The following is a 21,720-nucleotide window of genomic DNA, read 5'->3' on the forward strand; positions in this document are numbered from 1 at the left end:
TAGTGTATATTATAGCTATAGGGAATGTAAGTATAAGGAAAGTATTCAGATTTTCACAGATGGGTCAAAGGACATGCAAACAGATACAACAGGGTCTGCAGTTGTTGTTCCTAAGTATCAGTTAGAAGATGAGTGACTCTATGTCAGCTCTTGAATGAGCATGAAGACATGCACAACTAGAAGTCACCTGGACTTGCTTTATGAAGTCTTATTTATGAATTCAAGAATAGCTAGGCAGGGGAAAAATGTCATATTTCTGTGGGTCCTTGCACACTCGGGAATTCAGGGAAATGAGAAAGCAGATAAGGTGGCAAAAGAAGCAGTTAAAAAAGGAGATGTTGAAGTCAACATTAAATTATCAAAATCAGAGGGGAAAGGCATAGTGTGGAGAAGTGTAAATCAACAATGGCAACAGAGCTGGGATAATGCAATAAAAGGGAGACATTTACACATAATCCAAAGTAAAGTAGGTATATCAAGAAGTGGGGGAGCAAAAAGGAAAGAGCAGGTGATAATAAGTAGGCTGAGAATTGGACATAGCAATCTTAACAGCACACTTTTAATTACAGGAAAACATCCTACAGGAATGTGTGAACAATGTCAGGAGGCTGAAACAGCAGAACATATTCTTATAATATGCAGGAAATTTACTCAGGAAAGACAAGAAATGACAACACAGTTAAAAAAAATAGGACGGATAGATAATACAGTAAAAAGTTTATTGGAGTATGGAGAAAGTGTGGAGGGTAGGAAATGGATATTTGGTAATATAGTATAAAATTCCGTGTAATAAAAAAACAACAGGACGGCGGAGTCCTAAAAAGGCGCCTATAAAATTCCGTGTAGCAAAAAAATAAAAATAAATAATAATAATAATAATAATAATATATTAAAGGGGGAAACGAGTGAATGTGTGAATGCATGGGAAGAGCATTCCATTAGGAGTGATCTTCCATATAAAAGCAGTGGGGTTGTAAACAGTAAGACTGACGTGGATGCAAAGGCAAGAATTCTCCACTCGTGAGAGTTGAAGTGAGAATTACCACGACAGAACATTCATTACTGTCCCACTGATTGAAGAACCAACGGTAGAACACCCTAGGTGTTAAAACATTGGACCAAAAATTTAAAAATGGGGAAAGGGGCCAGTAAGACCATAAGCAAACACAGCTTAGCATGTAAAGACTGGAAATATGTTGAAAAACTGGATCCTAAACGCACAAAATACCTTGAGAAATGGATAACTGACTACGGGTTTGAGGGACGCCTCAATACCCAAACACTAACCAAATTGCAGGATGCAATAGTAAAAATACACAAAAAACCCCAAAGAAAATGAAAAAAGTAGGCTGGGAGGATGTTGAGTTGTGGAAAAGAGGGACATTTTGCACGAGATTGTCCAGAGAAAAAGGATACCTCGGCATGACTAGAACCAGAAAATAAATTAAACATGAACCCTGAGCCCGCCAAACCTTCTGAAACAAATGATAAGGAAGCCATGCTAAATTACCAAGATCTTTTAGCAATGGACAGTGTAAAACCCGAAGTGACATTGTCAGTAAATGGAAAGCTTACAACTTTCCTGTGCGATTCTGGAGCATGCAGAACTACCTGCAAAGAACCGATACCAAACTCCAGGCATGATGGTCAGCAAATTGTGGTACGATCAGCAAGCGGTAAACTAACTGAAGTACCTGAATCTGAACCCGTATGGCTAAGGGATCCTGAGGGTCTGTCATGCCAGATGTCCGTTTTATTGTTTCCACAATGCCCAGTCAACCTGCTAGGAAGTGATGGCCTTCTTAGACTAGGATTGGCGCTAATACCATCAGCTGAGGGACAAATAGTAGTAAAGAGAAAAGCTGAACTATTGAAAGGAGATATATGTGTTCTCCAAGAAATTGGAGAACCGCGATACTACTATTCCCTCGACATTCCAGACAAGCCACCACACAATACGGCCACTGCCCTACTAAATGAGGGAAGAAATGCAATATCTAAAACACAGGACAAGATGTCAGCTGACAATTTGCATGTCACACTGTGGTACAGACATGCAGCAGGCCCAGACAGAGAATATGAGGAGAAGTTAAAGCAGGCCACTCCTGCCAAAATCACCATAAACTACATGTATTCTGATGCAGACAGCACATCAGTCGCAGGAATAACCCTGACCAATAAAGTCATGCAGCTGTATAAAATGTGGGTGCCACCACACGTTTCCCTGTACAAAAGCAAAAACCTGCAGGGGAAAGATCTGGGAAAAATGGTGCAGCAGGGAGAGAATGCTACTGATTGGGTGGCCACATCTGTTAATACGTGGTCAAGTGCTAAAACCGGACTGACCAGGAAAGCTTTGTTCTGGTCAGCCCAGGTCCAGGAAGGACTGCACCTCCATTCTGCAGATGAATGAGAAATAATGGTGTTAATGCAGGAAGAGGAAGAACTGCTACAAGATGTCCCAGAGAAGGTGTGGTCTAAAGGGCCTAGTGACGTAGGTCTAGTAGAGGGAGCGGTCCCTGTAAAGATAAGACCAAAATCAGATTATAGACCCTGCTTCAGACAATATCCTCTAAAAGAGGACGCACAAGTTGGTATAAAGTCAGTAATAGAAGATAAATGTGAAGACTCTCCTTGTAACACTCCCATCTTCCCGGTGAAGAAAGCACTCTCTGTGGGATGGCGCATGGTGCAAGATTTGCAGGCTATAAATAATGCTGTTATACAGAGAGCACCTTGTGTCCCTGATCCGTATACCCTATTGAACTCTTTAAGACCCGATGCCAAAGTTTTTACTGTAGTGGGCATTAGTAATGCATTCTTCTCAGTACCAGTGGACAAAGATAGTCAATTCTGGTTTGCATTCACTTTTGGGGGACAAAGATATACGTATAGCAGGCTCCCCCAGGGTTTTTCCGAAAGTCCAACTGTTTATTCACAAGTTATGAGCGCAAGTATGGCAAAATTTAAACCACCTGGTGATAGCCAGATTCTGCTCTATGTGGATGATGTCCTTTTAGCATTCCCTGATGAGAAAACCTGTAAGAAAGACACTGTAGCACTACTGCAACATTTGGCTAGAGAAGGCCACAAAGTGAGCAAAAATAAACTTCAGCTGTGCAAAAGGGAAGTGAAATATCTAGATCATAGTCTGAGTGCAGGGGGAAGGACACTTCTCGAGGACAGAAAAGCAGCTGTCCTCCAAGCACCCAAACCGCAGACCAAGAAACAACTGATATCCTTCTTAGGCCTAACAAATTACTGTAGGACTTGGGTGCCAAATTATGCAGAGATAACATCACCTTTAAGCAAGCTGATGTATGAAGAAGACCTTAAAATGAACTCGCTACTAAAGTGGACGGAAGAAGCTGAAGAAGCTTTTCGTAAAATAAAACAAGTCTTAGTGTCTAGTGCAGCACTAGCATTATCAGACTATAACAAACCCTTTGTCCAGATGGCAGACTGTAAGGGACAGTTTATGACATCAGTACTAACTCAACAACACGGGGATAAAATGAGACCAATTGCATATTTTTCCTCTAAACTGGATAGTGTGGCATGCGCATTACCACATTGTGTACGCGCAGTAATAGCAGCCTCAGTGGCTGTAGAAGTAAGCGCTATAATAGTACTCTTTCACCCCCTGACCTTAAAAGTCCCGCATGCAGTTTCAGTTCTACTTCTCCAGACAAACATGATGTTTTTGTCACCCGCTAGACATCTTTCCTGTATGTCAGTTTTACTGTCACAATTACATGTGACTATAGAAAGATGCACCACCCTGAACCCGGCAATGCTGCTGCCAACAGCAGACGACGGAGAAAAGAATGACTGTCAGACAGTAGCTGAAGAAACAGCTAAAAGTAGACTTGACCTTAAAGATCAACCTCTCCAAGAAGGGGAAGTTATCTTTGTAGATGGTTCTTCGCGAAAAAATTAGTTCGGAGAAACATTAACAGGTTATGCTGTGGTTACAAAGACCACTGTACTAAAAGCGGAACAACTAATACCCAGTTGCTCTGCACAAGCAGCAGAGCTAATAGCACTAACTGAGGAATGTAAACTAAGGAAGGGAAAGACGGCCACTATATACACAGACAGCCAGTATGCATATGCTACTGTGCATGTGTTTGCCCAGTACTGGAAAAATCGAGGCATGATAACATTTACAGGGAAGCCAGTAACACAAAAATTCTGACTGAACTGCTTGATGCCGTACAGCTCCCAGAGACAGTAGCCATCTGCAAATGTGCAGCACATACATCTGGAACGGATGAGGTGTCTGTAGGAAACGCTTTTGCAGACAGAATGGCTAAAGCAGCCGCTACAGGGAAGCACAATGTTCTTGCAGTAATAACACACAACGTATTAGACCATTCGATTCTTAAAGACATGCAACAACAAAGTCCCCAGATGAAAAACACGTTTGGTTACGTCATGGTGCACAGTTGAAAGGTGACCTTTATGTCTGACCAGCGAATAAACCCATACTTCCTAAGAATTTATACAAATGGGCAGCGATATTGAACCATGGAGTAACTCATGTCTCAACAGGAGGGATGGTAACACAAGTACAACAATACTACACTACAAATATTTCTGTAGAGCATGCCTGACCTGCGCTAAATATAATCCACAAGGTAATTTATGCCCAAAGAGAGGTCGTTTTCCTGAACAGACTCTAGCCTCTAGAACCCTAGCGCAAAACATTGTTCTGCATCTTTATCTAGTATCAAGTCACCCTGTCTCTGACCAGTCATTTGGTGGAGCAGCAACTGTTCCATTAGTCTGAGCGCTTGTATGTGATGCTGGCTGTACACTTCTGGCTGTGCTCGTACTGGCTGAGGCAGCCTGTATTGCACCTAGGTCTGTGGGAATTGCTAAAGACGTCTACTAGGTCTGTGATCGTACTGGCTGAGAATGGATTTGGATTAACTGTGCTTGTATTGGCTGATGATACAGCATCTACTCTACTGACAAACTTCAGCATAGCCCCTGTAAATAAATTACAAAACTTGCTAGATATTAATGTTACCAGCTGTATCAGGCCCATTCAAACTGGCTCCATTGGGTTTCCTTTAATACATGTTCAAAGGGAAGAATACAATTAAACTACTAAATATGTGATGCCCTATTATTAATTTACTAAGAGATGTGCAACCATATTACCCTGTTTGCCCAGCTATCCACATTTTATTAGTGAGCTTTCTATCCCGCATTAGTCCAGAGTTGTAACTACACCTTGACTTAGAGACAGATGCAGGTACTAAAATGATGTGCGTTGGCACCATAAACTGTATAGGTTTGGCACAGATGTTGCTGCTAGGTTTGTGAGTTTCATTTCGTGCACACGAGCATGAACGCATGTTCATGTGCGACGCAGTTTTATTTTCCGAGCTATAATTGTGTTTCTCTCTATTGTTCACTCACATTGTTCAGAGACAAAGTCTGGCAAACAACCATGAATCAGACAGACAAGAGATTCACTGCAGGCTGCTGACATCAAAGTTTGAGAGGGGAGAACAGTTTACCTGACTGCTGTTCCTGCAGTACACTTTCATTGAGTTTTTTCTGTTTTTGTGGCCAGAAGCCTAGTTACCTCTTTATGGTCCCTGCTCTGATCCTAGTATGGCGCCGCACACAGTTGCAGCGGCTAAGTGCTTTCCCGGTGGGTTCCTTGTATGGCTAGCAGTACTCCCTAAGTTTTATCAGCATGTAAAGTGTGGCACCAGAGGAGCAAATACACTGGACAAGGTCTATTCCAACATCAAATTAGGCTACAGGGCTAGACCATTACCACATCTGGGTCAGTCAAACCATTTGTCCCTACTTTTGATCCCTGCATATGCCCCACGCAGGAAAACGGACCCCATTATCAAAAAGACTGTTGCAACATGGCCTGAGGGTGCCTCTCAGCAGCTGCAGGACTGCTTTGATACAACCAACTGGGGGTTCTTTGAACACAAGGACCTGGAGGTGTTCACAGACAGTGTATTATGCTACATTAGGAATTGCATAGACACAGTCACAGTGGACAAACGGATCCGGGTCTACCCCAACCAGAAGCCATGGATGACCCGGGAGGTCCAGCAGCTGGTAAAGGAGAGGAACACCGCCTTCAGGCCCAGAGACAGGGCTCTCTACAGCACGGCCAGAGCTAACCTAAAGAGAGGCATCAGAGAGGCCAAATCGAATTACAGGAGTAGGATTGAGGAACACCTGGGCAGTAACAACAGCAGGCAGGTGTGGCAGGGAGTCCAGCATCTGACCAACTACTGGGCCAACCTCGGAGTTGCTGAAGGTTACATCTCATTGGCAGAGGAGTTGAACTTCTTCTTTGCCCGTTTTGAGGTGACACCAGCAGAGACAGCCCACAGCAGCTTAAGTTGCACAGTGGAGGAGCATGAGGTGAGGCGCACACTGCGGGCCATCAACCCGAGGAAGGCTACAGGGCCTGATGGCGTTCCGGGACGAGTGCTGAGGGACTGCGCAGACCAGCTGGCTGGAGTCTTCACCAGGATTTTCAACCAGTCCCTGGCCCAGTCCACTGTCCCACCCTGTCTGAAGTCCTCCACCATAGTTCCCCTGCCCAAGAAACCCCATATTTCCAGCCCCAACGACTACCGGCCAGTTGCACTCACACCTTTGGTGATGAAGTGCTTTGAAGAACTGGTCAGGAGGCACATCACAGCACTCCTGCCCCGAGGCCTTGACCCCCACCAGTTTGCCTGCAGAGCGAACAGATCCACAGAGGACACCATAACCACAGCCCTCCGTATTGCACTGTCCCACCTGGAGCAGCAGGGGAGCTATGTGCGGATGCTCTTTGTGGATTACAGCTCAGCATTTAATACAATCTTCCCACACAAACTAGTGGCCAAATTGAGGGACTTGGTGTTTCCACACTCCACCTGCACATGGATCAACAGCTTCCTCGATGGTCGTAGAAAGAGGGTCACACATACGGCCTTAAGACTCAGCACCGGCTCCCCCCAGGGCTGTGTGCTGAGCCCCCTGCTCTATTCCCTTTATACATATGACTGTACCACAGCAACACCATGGTGAAATTTGCTGATGACACCACAGTGGTGGGGCTCACAAGGTGGAGAGGCTGACAGTGTGGTGCAGCGATAACAACCTGCTCCTGAACACCGTAAAGACCAAGGAGCTCATTATAGACTACAGGAAAAAGAAAACAATCATTCAACCACTAATCATCAACGGGGACTGTGTGGGGCGGGTGGCTCTGAGCTGCTAAAAAGGCCCAGCGGAGTCTTTATTTCCTGAGAGTACTCAGGAGGACCAACATCACACAGAGGCTGCTGGTTTCCTTCTACCAAGCCTCCATAGAGAGCATGTTAACATACTGCATCTGCGTGTGGTACACCAGCTGCACAGCGGCTCACAGGAAAGCGCTCCAGACTGTCATCAACACCGCATAGAAGATCGTTGGCTGCCCTCTCCTCACACTGGAAGAACTACACAGTTCCCGCTGTCTCAAAAAAATCCAGAACATTCTAAAAGACACTTCTCATCCAGGTCACCCCCTGTTCGAACTGTTACCATCAGGTAAATGGTACAGATCCGTAAGGGCAAAAACAAGTAGACTCAAAAACAGCTTTTACCCATCTACAATAACTGTAATCAACGCTGCTAAAGTGAACTATTCTGACTGAAGGATTGGTGCAATAAGTGTGAATGTGTATGTTTATATGAATGTCTGTTCAGGCTGTTTGTTTGTGTTTTTTTTAGATACTATCTATTTACTACCTTTTGTTTTTAAAGTTATATCTAGGAATGATGCACTGGCTGGTCAGCACTTTTGACATTTTCATTGTACATGTGACAATGACAATAAAGTTTTCTATTCTATTATCCTTTCATCAAATTGTAAACATTGACACTCGGTTTCACCTTTTACAAGAGAGTCAGGCAGGGCCCCCGCTTAATATGCGGGGCTCTACACATCGTGCATAGTGAGCGTATAGGATTGTCCGTAATTAGTATTAAGTGCACCTCCTACCTCAGTTGTTCCTTTAGATTACACCTACAACTCCTCAAGACTCTCAGACGGGAAGCTGTGAAGTGCTAGGTGCCAACCACACCTCAACATCTGATCAAAACGTTTCCTCTGCTTTATCTTGGGGATTATGTACGCTCTGTTCACTCACTGTTCGCTCTGTTGAGTACAGCTTGGCTCTCAACACTATGGAATAGAAAGGGTTAAACAAATTAGAGACTTTCACTTTTAGTTTACACAATCGGCTGATCATACTGTATAGACTGGGGATGTAAAAAAAAAAAACAGCACCTGGGTTGTAGTACAAGGTTGAAAGAGTTTCATGATTTTTCTGTCTTTAAATTTGCTTTTCAAGAAGAGTGTTAGAAGCACTACCAGGCCACAAAATGACCATAACCATAACCAAATACACCATTTACAAAACAATGGTAACAATTATTCATTTCAACTTGGGGATTTACAGGCATTTGTCTGTTCATAAATATTAATGATGTTAAGAGGAAGGAAGCCAGGGCAGCTTTAAACATCTGCATGTTTGTTTATCACATCTGTACCAAGCACAGAGAGACAAACTCTCTTCAAAAACCACACCCTCCCTTTTTGATTAGAAATATTTGTTGTGCTGACTAACTGACATACAGGATTTCTCATGTACTGATCTACCCGCTGATGTGATTTAACAGACGTGAGGAGCAGCTATGAGTTTAACAGCAGCAAGTGGATTTGTTGTCTTCCTTCTCTCTGTACAAGGTACTGTACATCTTTATATTGCTATACGCAATTAATCTTTATTTTATTTTTTATCCTGTTCATTAAGAACTGTGTTAAAGTACACAGTTTCATTACATTGCTGTTCTTTCACTGCACCCTCTGTAGGATGTCCTGTCTCGATGCACTTAGATATTTTACTGCAGAGATCATCTTCAATTGTTCCTTTGTGTTAAATATTCTCATGTAAAACGGAATTATTTGTAGATGTCTCCATAGCTCTGTTTACTTTAACATTAAACAGTAGTACTTGGAACTTGATGTCCAGCATTTAACCATTTTACAAATAGCCAGAATATCCCCTACAAAGAAGCAGAAAGAAAAGAAAAACTTGTGATTTAAAATAAATCTGAAGCTCATTTCTAGTTAAGATAATATTCGGAGGTTTCTTTTTGCACTCTTCCCAATCCAGAAACAAGTTGGTTCTTGGTGATTATCTTTGTCTCACAATGACTTAAAGTGGAATGGCATGAGAGCTAGTAGTAGTTTTGGGAAATGTACTTTTACACACTGAAACACCTGCGCTACAAATAAAAATCTGTCTCCTGATGTTATAGGTATGAATGATTATAATTTCTGATGTGCTCTGTGTTACAGTGATTCAGGGTCAGTATGGCTGGGGAGTGACTTACACCTCTACTCAGATCTGTGCCTTAAAAGGATCAACAGTGGAAATAAACTGCACCTACACATACCCATCCAGAATAAATGGCCCTGATACTATAGTTCAGGAAACATTCTGGTTTACTCAGATGAATAGATATGTACCTGTGGATCTGAGAACAGACTCAAGATACGCAGGTCGTTTGCAGAACAGTTGTTCTAACAACATGTGCACTCTGAGAATCACAGACCTGAGAGAGAGCGACTCAGCTCAGTACAAGTTCAGGTTCATAACAAACCAACCAGATCGAAGATATACTGGTTCACCTGGAGTCACTTTGTATGTCACAGGTAACATTTTCATTCATATGTTATATTTTCAGCATCTATGTACCGATAATTTAAATGTGTTGTGTGTATATTTTTGAATGTGGATGTTGACAGTTTTGTCTAAAATAACATCCCTGTTCCTTCACAGATCCAGGTCTCCAAGTGCAGGTGAGCAGATCATTCTATTCCACTAAGTCAGAGCTGAAGTGTCACAGCAGCTGTCATCTACCTGATCATCTTTCCTACGTCTGGATCAAGAATGGACAGAAAATTCAGACAGAAACATCTTCTTTTTATTCAGATGACATTTATCCTGCAGACAGTTATTCCTGTGCTGTGAAAGGACGGGAGGGTTTCCCCTCTCCTTCAGTGTGTGAGTTTACTGCACAATCTTCCACTCACATGACACTATCTGGTGGAGCTGTATAACTACATGTATTTTTAATACGGACACCTTCATTGTGACTTCTCACCAACTCTGGTTTAAAAAATGGTCAGTAATGTTTTTTTCTTTCAGGTGTCCGTGGTCAAACCTGCAACAGAGTGACTTACACTGTCAGAAGCATCTGTGCTGTCAAAGGCTCATCAGTGGACATTTCTTGTACTTACAACAGTTATTACACATATATCAGATCTAAATTCTGGTTCAATCCTGAACGTAGTCTTCAGTGGCAGAATCCCTCACAGCCTGAGGACCTTAGTGAAGACTCCCAGTATGCAGGTCGTGTTCAGGTCCTTGAAACAGAGAGAGGACGCTCCACTCTGAGAATCACTGACCTGAGAGAGAGCGACTCAGCTGAGTATCACTTCAAATTCACAGCAGGAAGCTTTGAATGGAGGAGTAGTTTACCTGGTACAACTCTGACTGTCACAGGTACTGATGAACACAAACTGTAACAGCACATTTAAACTATCTGATGACACGTGAATGTGCTGAATAGTGATCCTGATGGGAAATCAATGTATGTGTTGTCATAATGTTCTATTGTTTATTTCTCAGTGTATGTCTGCGTGATTCAGTACCACATAAATAACAACTATTCATGTTTCTTCTTCACAGATCCAGATCTCCAGGTTCAGGTGATCAGATCAACAGACTACACATATAATCAGGCAGAGCTGCTGTGTCACAGCAGCTGTCGTCTACCTAATAATCCTTCCTACATCTGGTTCAAGAATGGACAGAAAATTCAGAAAGAAACATCTTCTGTTTATTCAGACTACTTTGATTCTGCAGACAGTTATTCCTGTGCTGTGAAAGGACTGGAGGGTTTCCCCTCTCCTTCAGTGTGTGAGTTTACTGCACAATCTTTTACTAATATAACACTATCTGGTGGAGCTGTATAACTACATGTATTTTTAATAAGGAGACCGTCATTATGACTTCTCACCAACTCTGGTTTAAAAATGTTTTTTTTTCAGGTGTCTATGGTCAAACCTGCAACAGAGTGACTTACACTGACAGAAGCATCTGTGCCTTCAAAGGCTCATCAGTGGACATTTCTTGTACTTACAACAGTTATGACACATATATCAGATCTAAATTCTGGTTCAGACCTGAACGTAGTCTTCAGTGGCAGAATCCCTCACAGCCTGAGGACCTTAGTGAAGACTCCCAGTATGCAGGTCGTGTTCAGGTCCTTGAAACAGAGAGAGGACGCTCCACTCTGAGAATCACTGACCTGAGAGAGAGCGACTCAGCTGAGTATCACTTCAAATTCACAGCAGGAAGCTTTGAATGGAGGAGTAGTTTACCTGGTACAACTCTGACTGTCACAGGTACTGATGAACACAAACTGTAACAGCACATTTAAACTATCTGATGACATGTGAATGTGCTGAATAGTGTGAGATTAATTGATTACATGATTGTCATAATGTTCTATTGTTGTTTATATCTCTGTGTATGTCTGTGTGTGAGTACCACATAAAGAACAAATATTCATGTTTCTTCTTCACAGATCCAGATCTCCAGGTGCAGGTGATCAGATCAACAGTCTACAAGAATTATACTGATGCAGAGCTGCTGTGTCACAGCAGCTGTCATCTACCTGATCGTTCTTCCTACATCTGGCTCAAGAATGGACAGAAAATTCAGACAGAAACATCTTCTTATTCAGTCAGGAGTTATCCTGCAGACAGTTATTCCTGTGCTGTGAAAGGACTGGAGGGTTTCCCCTCTCCTTCAGTGTGTGAGTTTACTCCACAATCTTCCACTCACATGACACTATCTGGTGGAGCCGTATAACTACTTGTATTTTTAATACAGACACCCTCATTATGACTCCTCACCAACTCTGGTTTAAAAAATGGTCAGTAATGGTTTGGTGGAGCTGTATAACATAGACTGTCCTCACCACAAAAACAACCATGTAGGTCATATCTGTAGCACCAAATTACAACCCATATCTACATTTACTGTGGCAGCAACCTCTAGGTGCAGGACAATAATAGCACATGGGAAAGATGATTACATATTAATAATAGCCAGAAAGTCCTACTGTGGAGGTGGTGGGTTGGGTGTATGGCTGATGATTTTCGGTTCATTTCCCGTGTGGAACAAGTTAGATTTAGCTTTTAATGAAGTTAAGTCGTTATAGCGTTAGCTAGCTACCTTACCTAACCAGACCGTGAAGCTAGCTAGCTAACTATGTTGGTGTTCAAGGCGTTGACAACCCCAGGGGCCCCTTACTCTTACCCTAACCTTCACACGGTATGTGACAAAATCAGTGACTGTATGCATGTTGACCGGTTACCCTACAGATACGGTTAAACTCCTTTCACTTGCCGCTGTCTCCACATGTTTATATCAGGCAACGTAGATCAAGTGATGTACATTAACGTAGGTCCGACCAGGAAACAGAGTTTGGGGATTAATTGACAAACCCCACCAGTAGGGTCATTAATTTAGGAAACGCTTATAAGGTTAGAATTGGGAGCGTGGTTAATACATCGTATGTTGTTGTTTAGGTTGGAGGAATGACTGTATTTTTAGTAGACCCCCATTGTGACTACTGACCAAGTCTGGTTTAGAAATGGTCCGTAATTATTTTATCTTTTAGGTGTCCAGGGTCAAACCTGTAGTGACTTATAGTGACAGAGGCATCTATGCCTTCAAAGGCTCATCAGCAGACATGTCATATAACATTGTTAAATTATTTCCCATATGTAATATTTTTGAGATTCAGAATTATTAAAAGTATAAAATATATAAAATAAGACCGAACAGATACTGTTAGCCTGTAACTTTCCACTTTTTTAGGTAAAACTATACTCTGAGTATTTCAGAAGAACAAGTAAATCTGTATCTCAGCCTTCAGACAGACTTAGACAACTACTGACGCAACGTAACAATGTTGTGTTAGATTATAGCAGATTACTCATCTATGTGGTGGTGCAACAGAATAATTGTTTTTGGCATTAGATCCACTTTATTTCTGGTGGAAGAACAGAAATATTTACTTGATTTAGTGTTGGTAATATTCAAAATGTGACGTGCTGAAGTTGCTGTCTCTGCTGTTGGCTGTCATACAGATTTCTTTCTGCAACAACATAGCATTTTATATGATGCTTTCTAAAGTTTGTCGGGATTAAAAAAGGCATTTTGATAGTTTTACCATGAAGAGCCATCTTTCTGAAACCGGTCTGGACTGTCACTGACTTTCACTGAAAGCTGAAAACACCCATAATAAGTACTGCCAGAACATGGCCAATCTCTTGGGGGCTACTTTTGATTGGATCCTGCAACTCCTGCGCAGAGTACAGATTGGTATGTTCAGCAATATGTTGAATCATCTTGTCAGTGAAGAGTGTTTTGAAGTACTGGAAGGGTGTCCTTACATCTGAGTGTTCAAATCTTGAATCAGGAACATAGAATGCCTCGATGTCTTCAAACTTCCACATTATTTAAGTACCTGTTTGGGCCTGAGGGTGATTTAGGGTCATCAGTTTCCTCTGGCTCTGCCAAGGAAACTGTTTTTAGGGTGTTTTTTTTGTTTTCTTCTCTTCCTACTCTTCGGTTGTTTAGAAAATGAGCTTGTTGAAGCAACCTCCATGAATTCAAAAGAACAGTCTTCTGCATCTTATGCTTGTGTTGGCTGATAATCAGGATCTTCTATTTGGTTGTTGTCACCGTCACTCAGATCAACTTCAGATTCGAGTCGTGAGGATTTTCTGGTATAAGGGCCAGAAAATTCCATGAAACCTGAACTTAACTGAGAAGTCAGCAAACAGGACATGAACACAACCAGCATCCTGTTTGGAGTTGTTGAAATTTACAGTAATTAAAGATGTGGTGTTGTCAGTTTCCACCAGCAGGAGTAAAACCTGGGACAGCTTTCGGATCAGTACTCTTGGCAGCCGCTGTGACAAATTACTAGAATTAATCAAAAGAAAACAAACACAGAACTGTTTTAATGAAAGTAGTCAATTGTCTTTTATAACATATTCTAATCTTCAAGTAATTCATTTTCATATCTTCTGCAGATGCTCCAAAGCTTCCCTCTGTGTCAGTGAGTCCCTCTGCTGAGATAGTGGAGGGCAGTTCAGTGACTCTGACCTGCAGCAGTGATGCTAACCCAGCAGCTAAATACACCTGGTACAAGGAGAACCAAACTCTGCTCAGTGAAGAACCACAGCTTGTCCTCAGCTCCATCCAGTCCTCTGACTCTGGAGAGTATTACTGTGCAGCTGAGAACCAGCTGGGGAGGAAGACAACTAAATACATCATTAATGTGAAATGTGAGTGAAACAGTTTAAAGTAAAAATAACCAACATCTTAAATTTTAAGTCTTTGCAGGAAAATATTTAATGGCCATGTCCACATCCTTCAGCTCTGCTTACTCACATTCACAGTTGCATTAATTCATTGAGCAGCTCCAGGAGAGTTTTATGCCGTTTTAGGACTTTTGGGAATGTAAATGGCATATTTGATACTGTAGTAATACACCCTTAACCTAGATTAATCTCTATTAACACAACTCCTCCAGATGCTCCAAAGACTTCCTCTGTGTCAGCAAGTCCATCTGGAAAAATCATGGAGGGCAGTTCAGTGACTCTGACCTGTAGAAGTGATGCTAACCCAGCAGCTATAAATACCTGGTACAAGAAGAACCAATCACCACTTCAAGGTCTACAAGACATTTATCATTTCAACTCCATCAGCTCTGAGGACAGTGGGATCTACTACTGCAAGTCCGAGAATCAATATGGACAGATCAATTCTACATATCTTTCTATAGATGTCCACTGTAAGCACAAACTAAAAAATTAACATTTACCACTTTATTATTTTATTATTTTTACTACACTAGATTTAAATTTTCTTTGGGCCTTTTTACTGAAACTGGGCACAACCTTAAACCCAAAAGTGTCTGTCGTGCAATCCTGGCACAGTGGTGTCAACATGGAAGAGAGGCTGAACACATTATTAGCAGGAGAAAGACAGACACAGCAGGTGGAGTTGGAGCAAGACTCTGTACTTCTTATCCTCTTCTGAGTTGAGTTTCGGTTTTAGGTCTGTGTGTAACGATAGGCCTGTCTGTCAGGTGCCAAATTATGTTATTTGATCAGTCATGTCTCACAAGCTTCCATGCATATAATCATGCCACAATTTAAAATATTGTAAAATTACAAATAATCAGAAGAATGGAGAGCTCCATGTAATAATCCATAACTGTTTTCTGTGGTGTGTAAAGACCTTACATAATGAAGCATTATGTTTTACTATCTTAGAATGAGCCATTTCTATCTACATACATTGCATTGTCATGTTTCAACAGTAGCTGAAAACTGAAAACGGACAACAGAGCCTGTTTCGTCACTACTTCCTTCTTGTTCTACTTCTGGTAGAATTCAAGCAGTGCAGACACTCATGTAAATGTAAATGCTCCGTACTTGTATAGCGTACTTTTCGACTACTCAAAGCGCTTTTACACTACATCTGCATTCACCAGTCACACACATTCATACACTGAGCCTAAGTGCTCAAACGGAAACTAACATTCACACTCACTCATACACTGGCGGAATAGCCGCCAGGGGCAATTCGGGGTTCAGTATCTTGCCCAAGGACACTTCGACACGCAACCAGGGGGAGCCAGGGATTGAACCGCCGACCTTCCGATTAACGGCCAACCCGCTCTACCTCCTGAGCCACAGCCGCCCTCATCACTATGCTGAATACGTACGTTTGAAGAAGAAGAAGTGGTAATAATATAATGCAGGGGTCAGCAAACAAGTTCTACATCAGAGCAATATTTTCAAGCATTAGATGGTGGATGAGAATATAAGCCATAATACTGATCCACATCAACATCTTGTTAGGTTAGCTCAGCTGGTGTGGGCTTGCAATCCAATGGTTGAGTGTTTGATCCCACCTTAGCACAATTTTTTCAGTGAATGTTACACGGCATGTGCTGCACTGTTTTTGTTTTGGTGCTTGATCCGCATCCATCCACCTACAGACGCTTTTTCACATACCCAGTATCTCCGGGGAGAGGACATTGAGGGGAATCACATTTTCTGATGGCTCTTTCAAAGTTGTGTCAAGCAGGCTAGAGACTCTTTTGATGTTGTTCAGAATTTTTCAAAGTAAAAGCTCAGTTTAAATCCAAACACAGAATTGCAGTAAACAAGCATCTCACACTTTTATTTTGTTGGTAAAATCACTAAAGAGGAAATGATTATGTGAGAAACTGTTGCTGTCATGACTGAGATCTATTTCAGCATCGCTATCAAAGTATTTATTTATTTATATTTTATGCCACTATCAAAGCACCATAATCTGTTCACGGGCCAGATGTTATTGTTGGCGGGCAGTTTGAGAATGCATGTTTCCCTTGTCAGTGCTTATATGAACTTTATCTAATGTGTGGTTTATAATGGACTGCGGTGCAGAAACAGTGACAGTGTTTCACACTCTTGGCTTACATTTTCCATGTTATCTGTCAGTGGCCAAGTCACAATAACATATGGTTTTACTGAATAATTAAGTAAATATAATTTATTAATATATCTACCTAAAGAAACCTAATTTCTTGACTGGCTACTCTCTGCTCTCTCAGAAGAGCCACCTTTTGTGCTGTGTCAGCCACCGTACCTGTCCTACACCCTTTGAAAGGTTAGGGGGCAGTGGTAGACTGGATAGATGGATGCAATTCCTCACCACTAGATGCCACTAAATCTTACACTCTGAACCTTTAATTAATATTCTTTGGACTGCTGCTGAAATTTGAAATTACCTGACAGCTTCCTTATGGTGACCACTATACATCTGTTCAAATGATTTCACTGTAAAGCTTGAAATGTGTGTGTCAAATAATACCAGTTGTGTGTGTGTGTAATAAAAACCACAGGAGGTCAATCGTGTAACTCACCAAGCTTGACACTGTCAAAAGATATAATGTCACTAGTGCTACGCATACCACATGCAGCTCCCGTCTAAATGAAGCCATGTAAATTGCAACGCACTTGTTGCCAAAAAGTCAAGACCCATTGCCTTATTACTGTCCAAACTGAAGAAATAATATTTTTTCCACAATGTGAGACATTTTTTGAGTTATTTATTCTAAAGCAGGTGGATAACAAAGTAACCACTGGGACATCAGTATTGCTCCTGCAGGCCTGTAAACAAATATTGACAAGTTGTCTCTCTTTTGTCCCCAGATGCTCCAAAGCTTCCCTCTGTGTCAGTGAGTCCCTCTGCTGAGATAGTGGAGGGCAGTTCAGTGACTCTGACCTGCAGCAGTGATGCTAACCCAGCAGCTAATTATACCTGGTACAAGGAGAATGAAGACTCACCAAAAGCATCAGGACAGAACTTCACCATCACTGACTTCAGAGCTGAACACAGTGGGAATTATTACTGTGAAGCCCAGAACAGAAGAGGACGTCATAACTCCACCTTACATCTGATTGTTGTGGCAGGTAAATGATGCTCATTAACCTACATACACACCCGTTCCATCATTTTTTGCAAGGTCTGTCCTGCAGCCTCTATCATCAGGTGATGTACTTTGTCACCAGGTTCACAGCTATGCTCAAGAGTCCAGTCGAGTACAAAGTCAATCAATAATCTTTAACCTTGGTTACAAAACAATCAGACCCACAATGTAGAAGGATCACCAATATATTGGCACAGGGGCTGTTATACCTTATTTTGTGCTGTTGAGATCATTCATGTAATGTTATGGAACTACAGTTCACATACGTCATCATTCAGAATGCTTTAATCTGAAGATTTTAATTCCAATTATGAACCAAAACCACCTGTAATTCCATTATTAATTGTCAGTCTTTCTGTTTGTCAAGGTTCAATGAAATCCCTAATTTCTGGATCAATCACTTCTATTTTTCTGGCTCTCATATTCCTCTGTGCCTTCCTATTGATTAGGTGAGCAGTTCAGATTTACTCTGATTATGTTCAGTGATGCACCTTAGATTCAGGAAGTTGTTCAGTAATTTCATATGATGACTCCTTTGTTTGTTCATTTATTTTTCTCTCTAGAAGAAAGAGGTCCTCAAAACAAACCACCGAGTCTGGAGAGAGACCAGACAACACAGCACAGGTGAGGAAGAAGTCCACTCTCACATGAAAATTTGAATTGATTTGTGCATCATGTCCCTCTTGGATAGTTTCTTCACCTAAACCTTCTGTCTGTATCATCCTCTTCTTTCAACCTGTTCATTTCCATGTGATGTAGCCATATGTTTGTGTCACACTCTTGTTTTCCTTTACCTAGTCATGAATTATAAAGTGCTGAGACAGGTTCCCTGTTTTCATCAACACAACACAATACCTCTGCATCTACACATTTTGTACACATTAACTTTTTGTAAGTAAAGGGGGATCATGCAATCTTTGAATTTTATTAACCTTTACTAGTGACAAGTATGAATTACAACAACAAAAACAGAAGTGACCTTGAACCTCTGGTTCACTTTTTGGTTTTGATAATGAGGTTTGTGGTTCCACAATAGAGAACGTGACATACAGTAAATGTGACCTCAGAAATTTGTAGCACCTGATGAAGTATTTGTAAAGTCAGAACAACCACCTCACCCTTAAACCTGCAGATGTTTTATTATATGGTCATGATGTTGCAGACCAATAAAAGCATACTTGCCCACTTTCTACTAAAGTACTCCTATCTATGTGATTATTACCTTTCAGCTAAATATCAGTTCAGTGTGCAACAACCCTTCAGCTGCAGCACAGAGAAAACCAGCAGAGGAGTCAGACGATCTTCACTATGCCAGAGTAAGCTTCTCTAAAAACCAGGAAGATCCTCTCTACTCCAACATCAGGCCAGCTCAGCCCAACAGACACAAGAATGAAGAGGAGGAGGACGAAGATGGTGTGGAGTACAGTGCTGTCAACTTTAAGAGTGCGAGTGTTTCAGCAGAGTGAGTCCATGAGAATTTTATTCATTCCCACCATGTCATTTTGTTGCATCTACCTGTCATTTTCAACCTGTTCTTAGATAATATTGGGATTTTTTTTATATTCACAGATTAAGATGTCAGGAGGTTTTGGAGAATTTGTCTTCACTGTACAGCACAATGAATACAACATGAAGCTGTGCTTCTGTGTCTCCTTTTCCACGGTGATATTAAAATACATTTGACATTAAAGGCAACTGTGAAAAAACAACATGACAACATATAACTTAGCTTCTCTTACAACCAACAATACCACAAATGTTTGTTTGGGGCCCAGGCCAGGACGTCCTCTGCCCCCTATCATGTGTGATGTTTTTTGAAAGGTATATGCAGTGCAATTTGTCTCAATGCTAAATTAATCTATATCCAGCAGACAAAACTAAATATTTATGTGGACAAGTGCATTCATCATTTCAGGAATCCATTACACTCATCAACGATTTCTAAAAGTCTTAAATGATTTAGTTAAGTTTAGTTTGAACAGTTTTAGATGTTAGTCAATTTATACTCTAGTAAACAATACCGTGGTCACTGGTTCTGATTGGATGCCTTTGACCTGGTCAACAATTTAATTCCTATTCTAAATCAATGCACAAGGTGCCGTATGTTAAACTGCAGGTGACATTAACTTTACTTTGTGTTGTGATAACGTTATCTCTTATTCTAACTAAATAAAATGTTGAACATTAGGTTTGAGTTGACATACTGTATTAACTTTATTGTTACAACATCTAGCCTTGGTCATTTTTCTAGGTTAGTATAATGAGTTATTGTATTGTTTTTTTTGTATTCTGGAACTTTCCATCCATCCATCGTTAACCGCATATCCCGCGTACAGGGTCACGGTGGGCTGGAGCCAATCCCAGCTTACATTTGGGCGAAAGGCGGGGTCTGGAACTTACCATTACACATTAATGAGTTACACTAATTGTGTGCTCATCGCAAAACTTAAATTTGTTTCTTTACTGTAATTTTGTGTATCTTATTTTACACTATTTTCACCAGGTGGCTGTAATTAGACTAAATAACCTGATATTTTATTGAAGAAAAGCTGTGAAAACTGTCAGCATATCGTCCACTTTTAATATCTGTAGATAATATAGACGACCTCTGGCAAAGTTTTTATTATTTGTGTCTTCTTATATATTTAGTATGTGTCGATATGCTAGATCCAGTAAAGGAAAAAGAAAATATTTTAATTAAAAGTGGCCACGAGATACTACCTCGGCCCCACGTTTTAATTAGAATATTTTTTCTTTCCTTTACCAGATCTAGCAGGGCTCTGTACTTTATTCCTCTTTTTGCAATAAATTATTCTGACACCACGTGAATGCACCATCAATCACTGTTCACCCCTCCTCCCTTTCCAAGCTCAGAAAAAGCTACTCTTGTCCTAAATAAGACTTTTGGGCATCCCAAATTTCACTTCTTTTCTTACTTCTATTAAATCAGAAGACTACTACTACTGCTACTACTACTACTTGTTTTTCTTAATTTGTTAACGTAGTGACAAAACGCACTCTGCAGTTTGCCCTTTCTGGTTAATGTAGAAACATGGCGACGTCCATGTAAGGGGACCCGTGGTGTATTTCAATAGAAATGGCTCATTAAATTGCTAATTGCGTGAGTCTCATGCTCAGTGCGTGATAATCGGCAGATGTGCTTACTTTGTACAGAGGTAACCAGAAGAGAAGGTAGTATGCAGATCTTACATCTACATGTAGCATAAAAGTGGTAATATTACATTTAGAAACACAGGTGCTGGTCATATAATTAGAATATCATCAAAAAGTTGATTTATTTCAGTAATTCCATTCAAAAAGTGAAACTTAGATATTACACTCACCTAAAGGATTATTAGGAACACCATACTAATACTGTGTTTGACCCCCTTTCGCCTTCAGAACTGCCTTAATTCTACGTGGCATTGATTCAACAAGGTGCTGAAAGCATTCTTTAGAAATGTTTTTGTCCATATTGATGGATAGCATCTTGCAGTTGATGGAGATTTGTGGGATGCACATCCCGGGCACGAAGCTCCCGTTCCACCACATCCCAAAGATGCTCTATTGGGTTGAGATCTGGTGACTGTGGGGGCCATTTTAGTACAGTGAACTCATTGTCATGTTCAAGAAACCAATTTGAAATGATTGGAGCTTTGTGACATAGTGCATTATCCTGCTGGAAGTAGCCATCAGAGGATGGGTACATGGTGGCCATAAAGGGACGGACATGGTCAGAAACAATGCTCAGGTAGGCCGTGGCATTTAAACGATGCCCAATTGGCACTAAGGGGCCTAAAGTGTGCCAAGAAAACATCCCCCACACCATTACACCACCACCACCAGCCTGCACAGTGGTAACAAGGCATGATGGATCCATGTTCTCATTCTGTTTACGCCAAATTCTGACTCTACCATCTGAATGTCTCAACAGAAATCGAGATTCATCAGACCAGGCAACATTTTTCCAGTCTTCAACTGTCCAATTTTGGTGAGCTCTTGCAAATTGTAGCCTCTTTTTTTTATTTGTAGTGGAGATGAGTGGTACCGGGTGGG

The 21,720-nt window shown here is 41.3% G+C and overlaps 1 protein-coding gene and 1 long non-coding RNA gene across 2 annotated transcripts in view; both read left to right on the plus strand.

Moving 5' to 3' along the window:
- Positions 1–10,936: 10,936 nt before the first annotated feature.
- The window catches only part of LOC123958001 (B-cell receptor CD22-like), a gene marked incomplete at its 5' end in the record, with an annotated part of 16,703 nt that continues 5,919 nt past the window's right edge, over positions 10,937–21,720 (plus strand). The window contains 3 exons of the mRNA XM_046031192.1: positions 10,937–11,012; positions 14,207–14,461; positions 14,710–14,970. Of these exons, the coding sequence (XP_045887148.1) occupies positions 10,937–11,012; positions 14,207–14,461; positions 14,710–14,970 (592 nt within the window). The remainder of the gene's footprint in view (positions 11,013–14,206; positions 14,462–14,709; positions 14,971–21,720) is intronic.
- On the plus strand, positions 18,035–19,114 carry LOC123970300. Its single transcript, XR_006824923.1, has 3 exons — positions 18,035–18,113; positions 18,228–18,288; positions 18,894–19,114. It is a non-coding gene; the product is annotated as an uncharacterized LOC123970300 (long non-coding RNA).

This window comes from Micropterus dolomieu, linkage group LG01 (assembly GCF_021292245.1).
Source record: "Micropterus dolomieu isolate WLL.071019.BEF.003 ecotype Adirondacks linkage group LG01, ASM2129224v1, whole genome shotgun sequence".
Lineage (NCBI taxonomy): Eukaryota > Metazoa > Chordata > Actinopteri > Centrarchiformes > Centrarchidae > Micropterus > Micropterus dolomieu.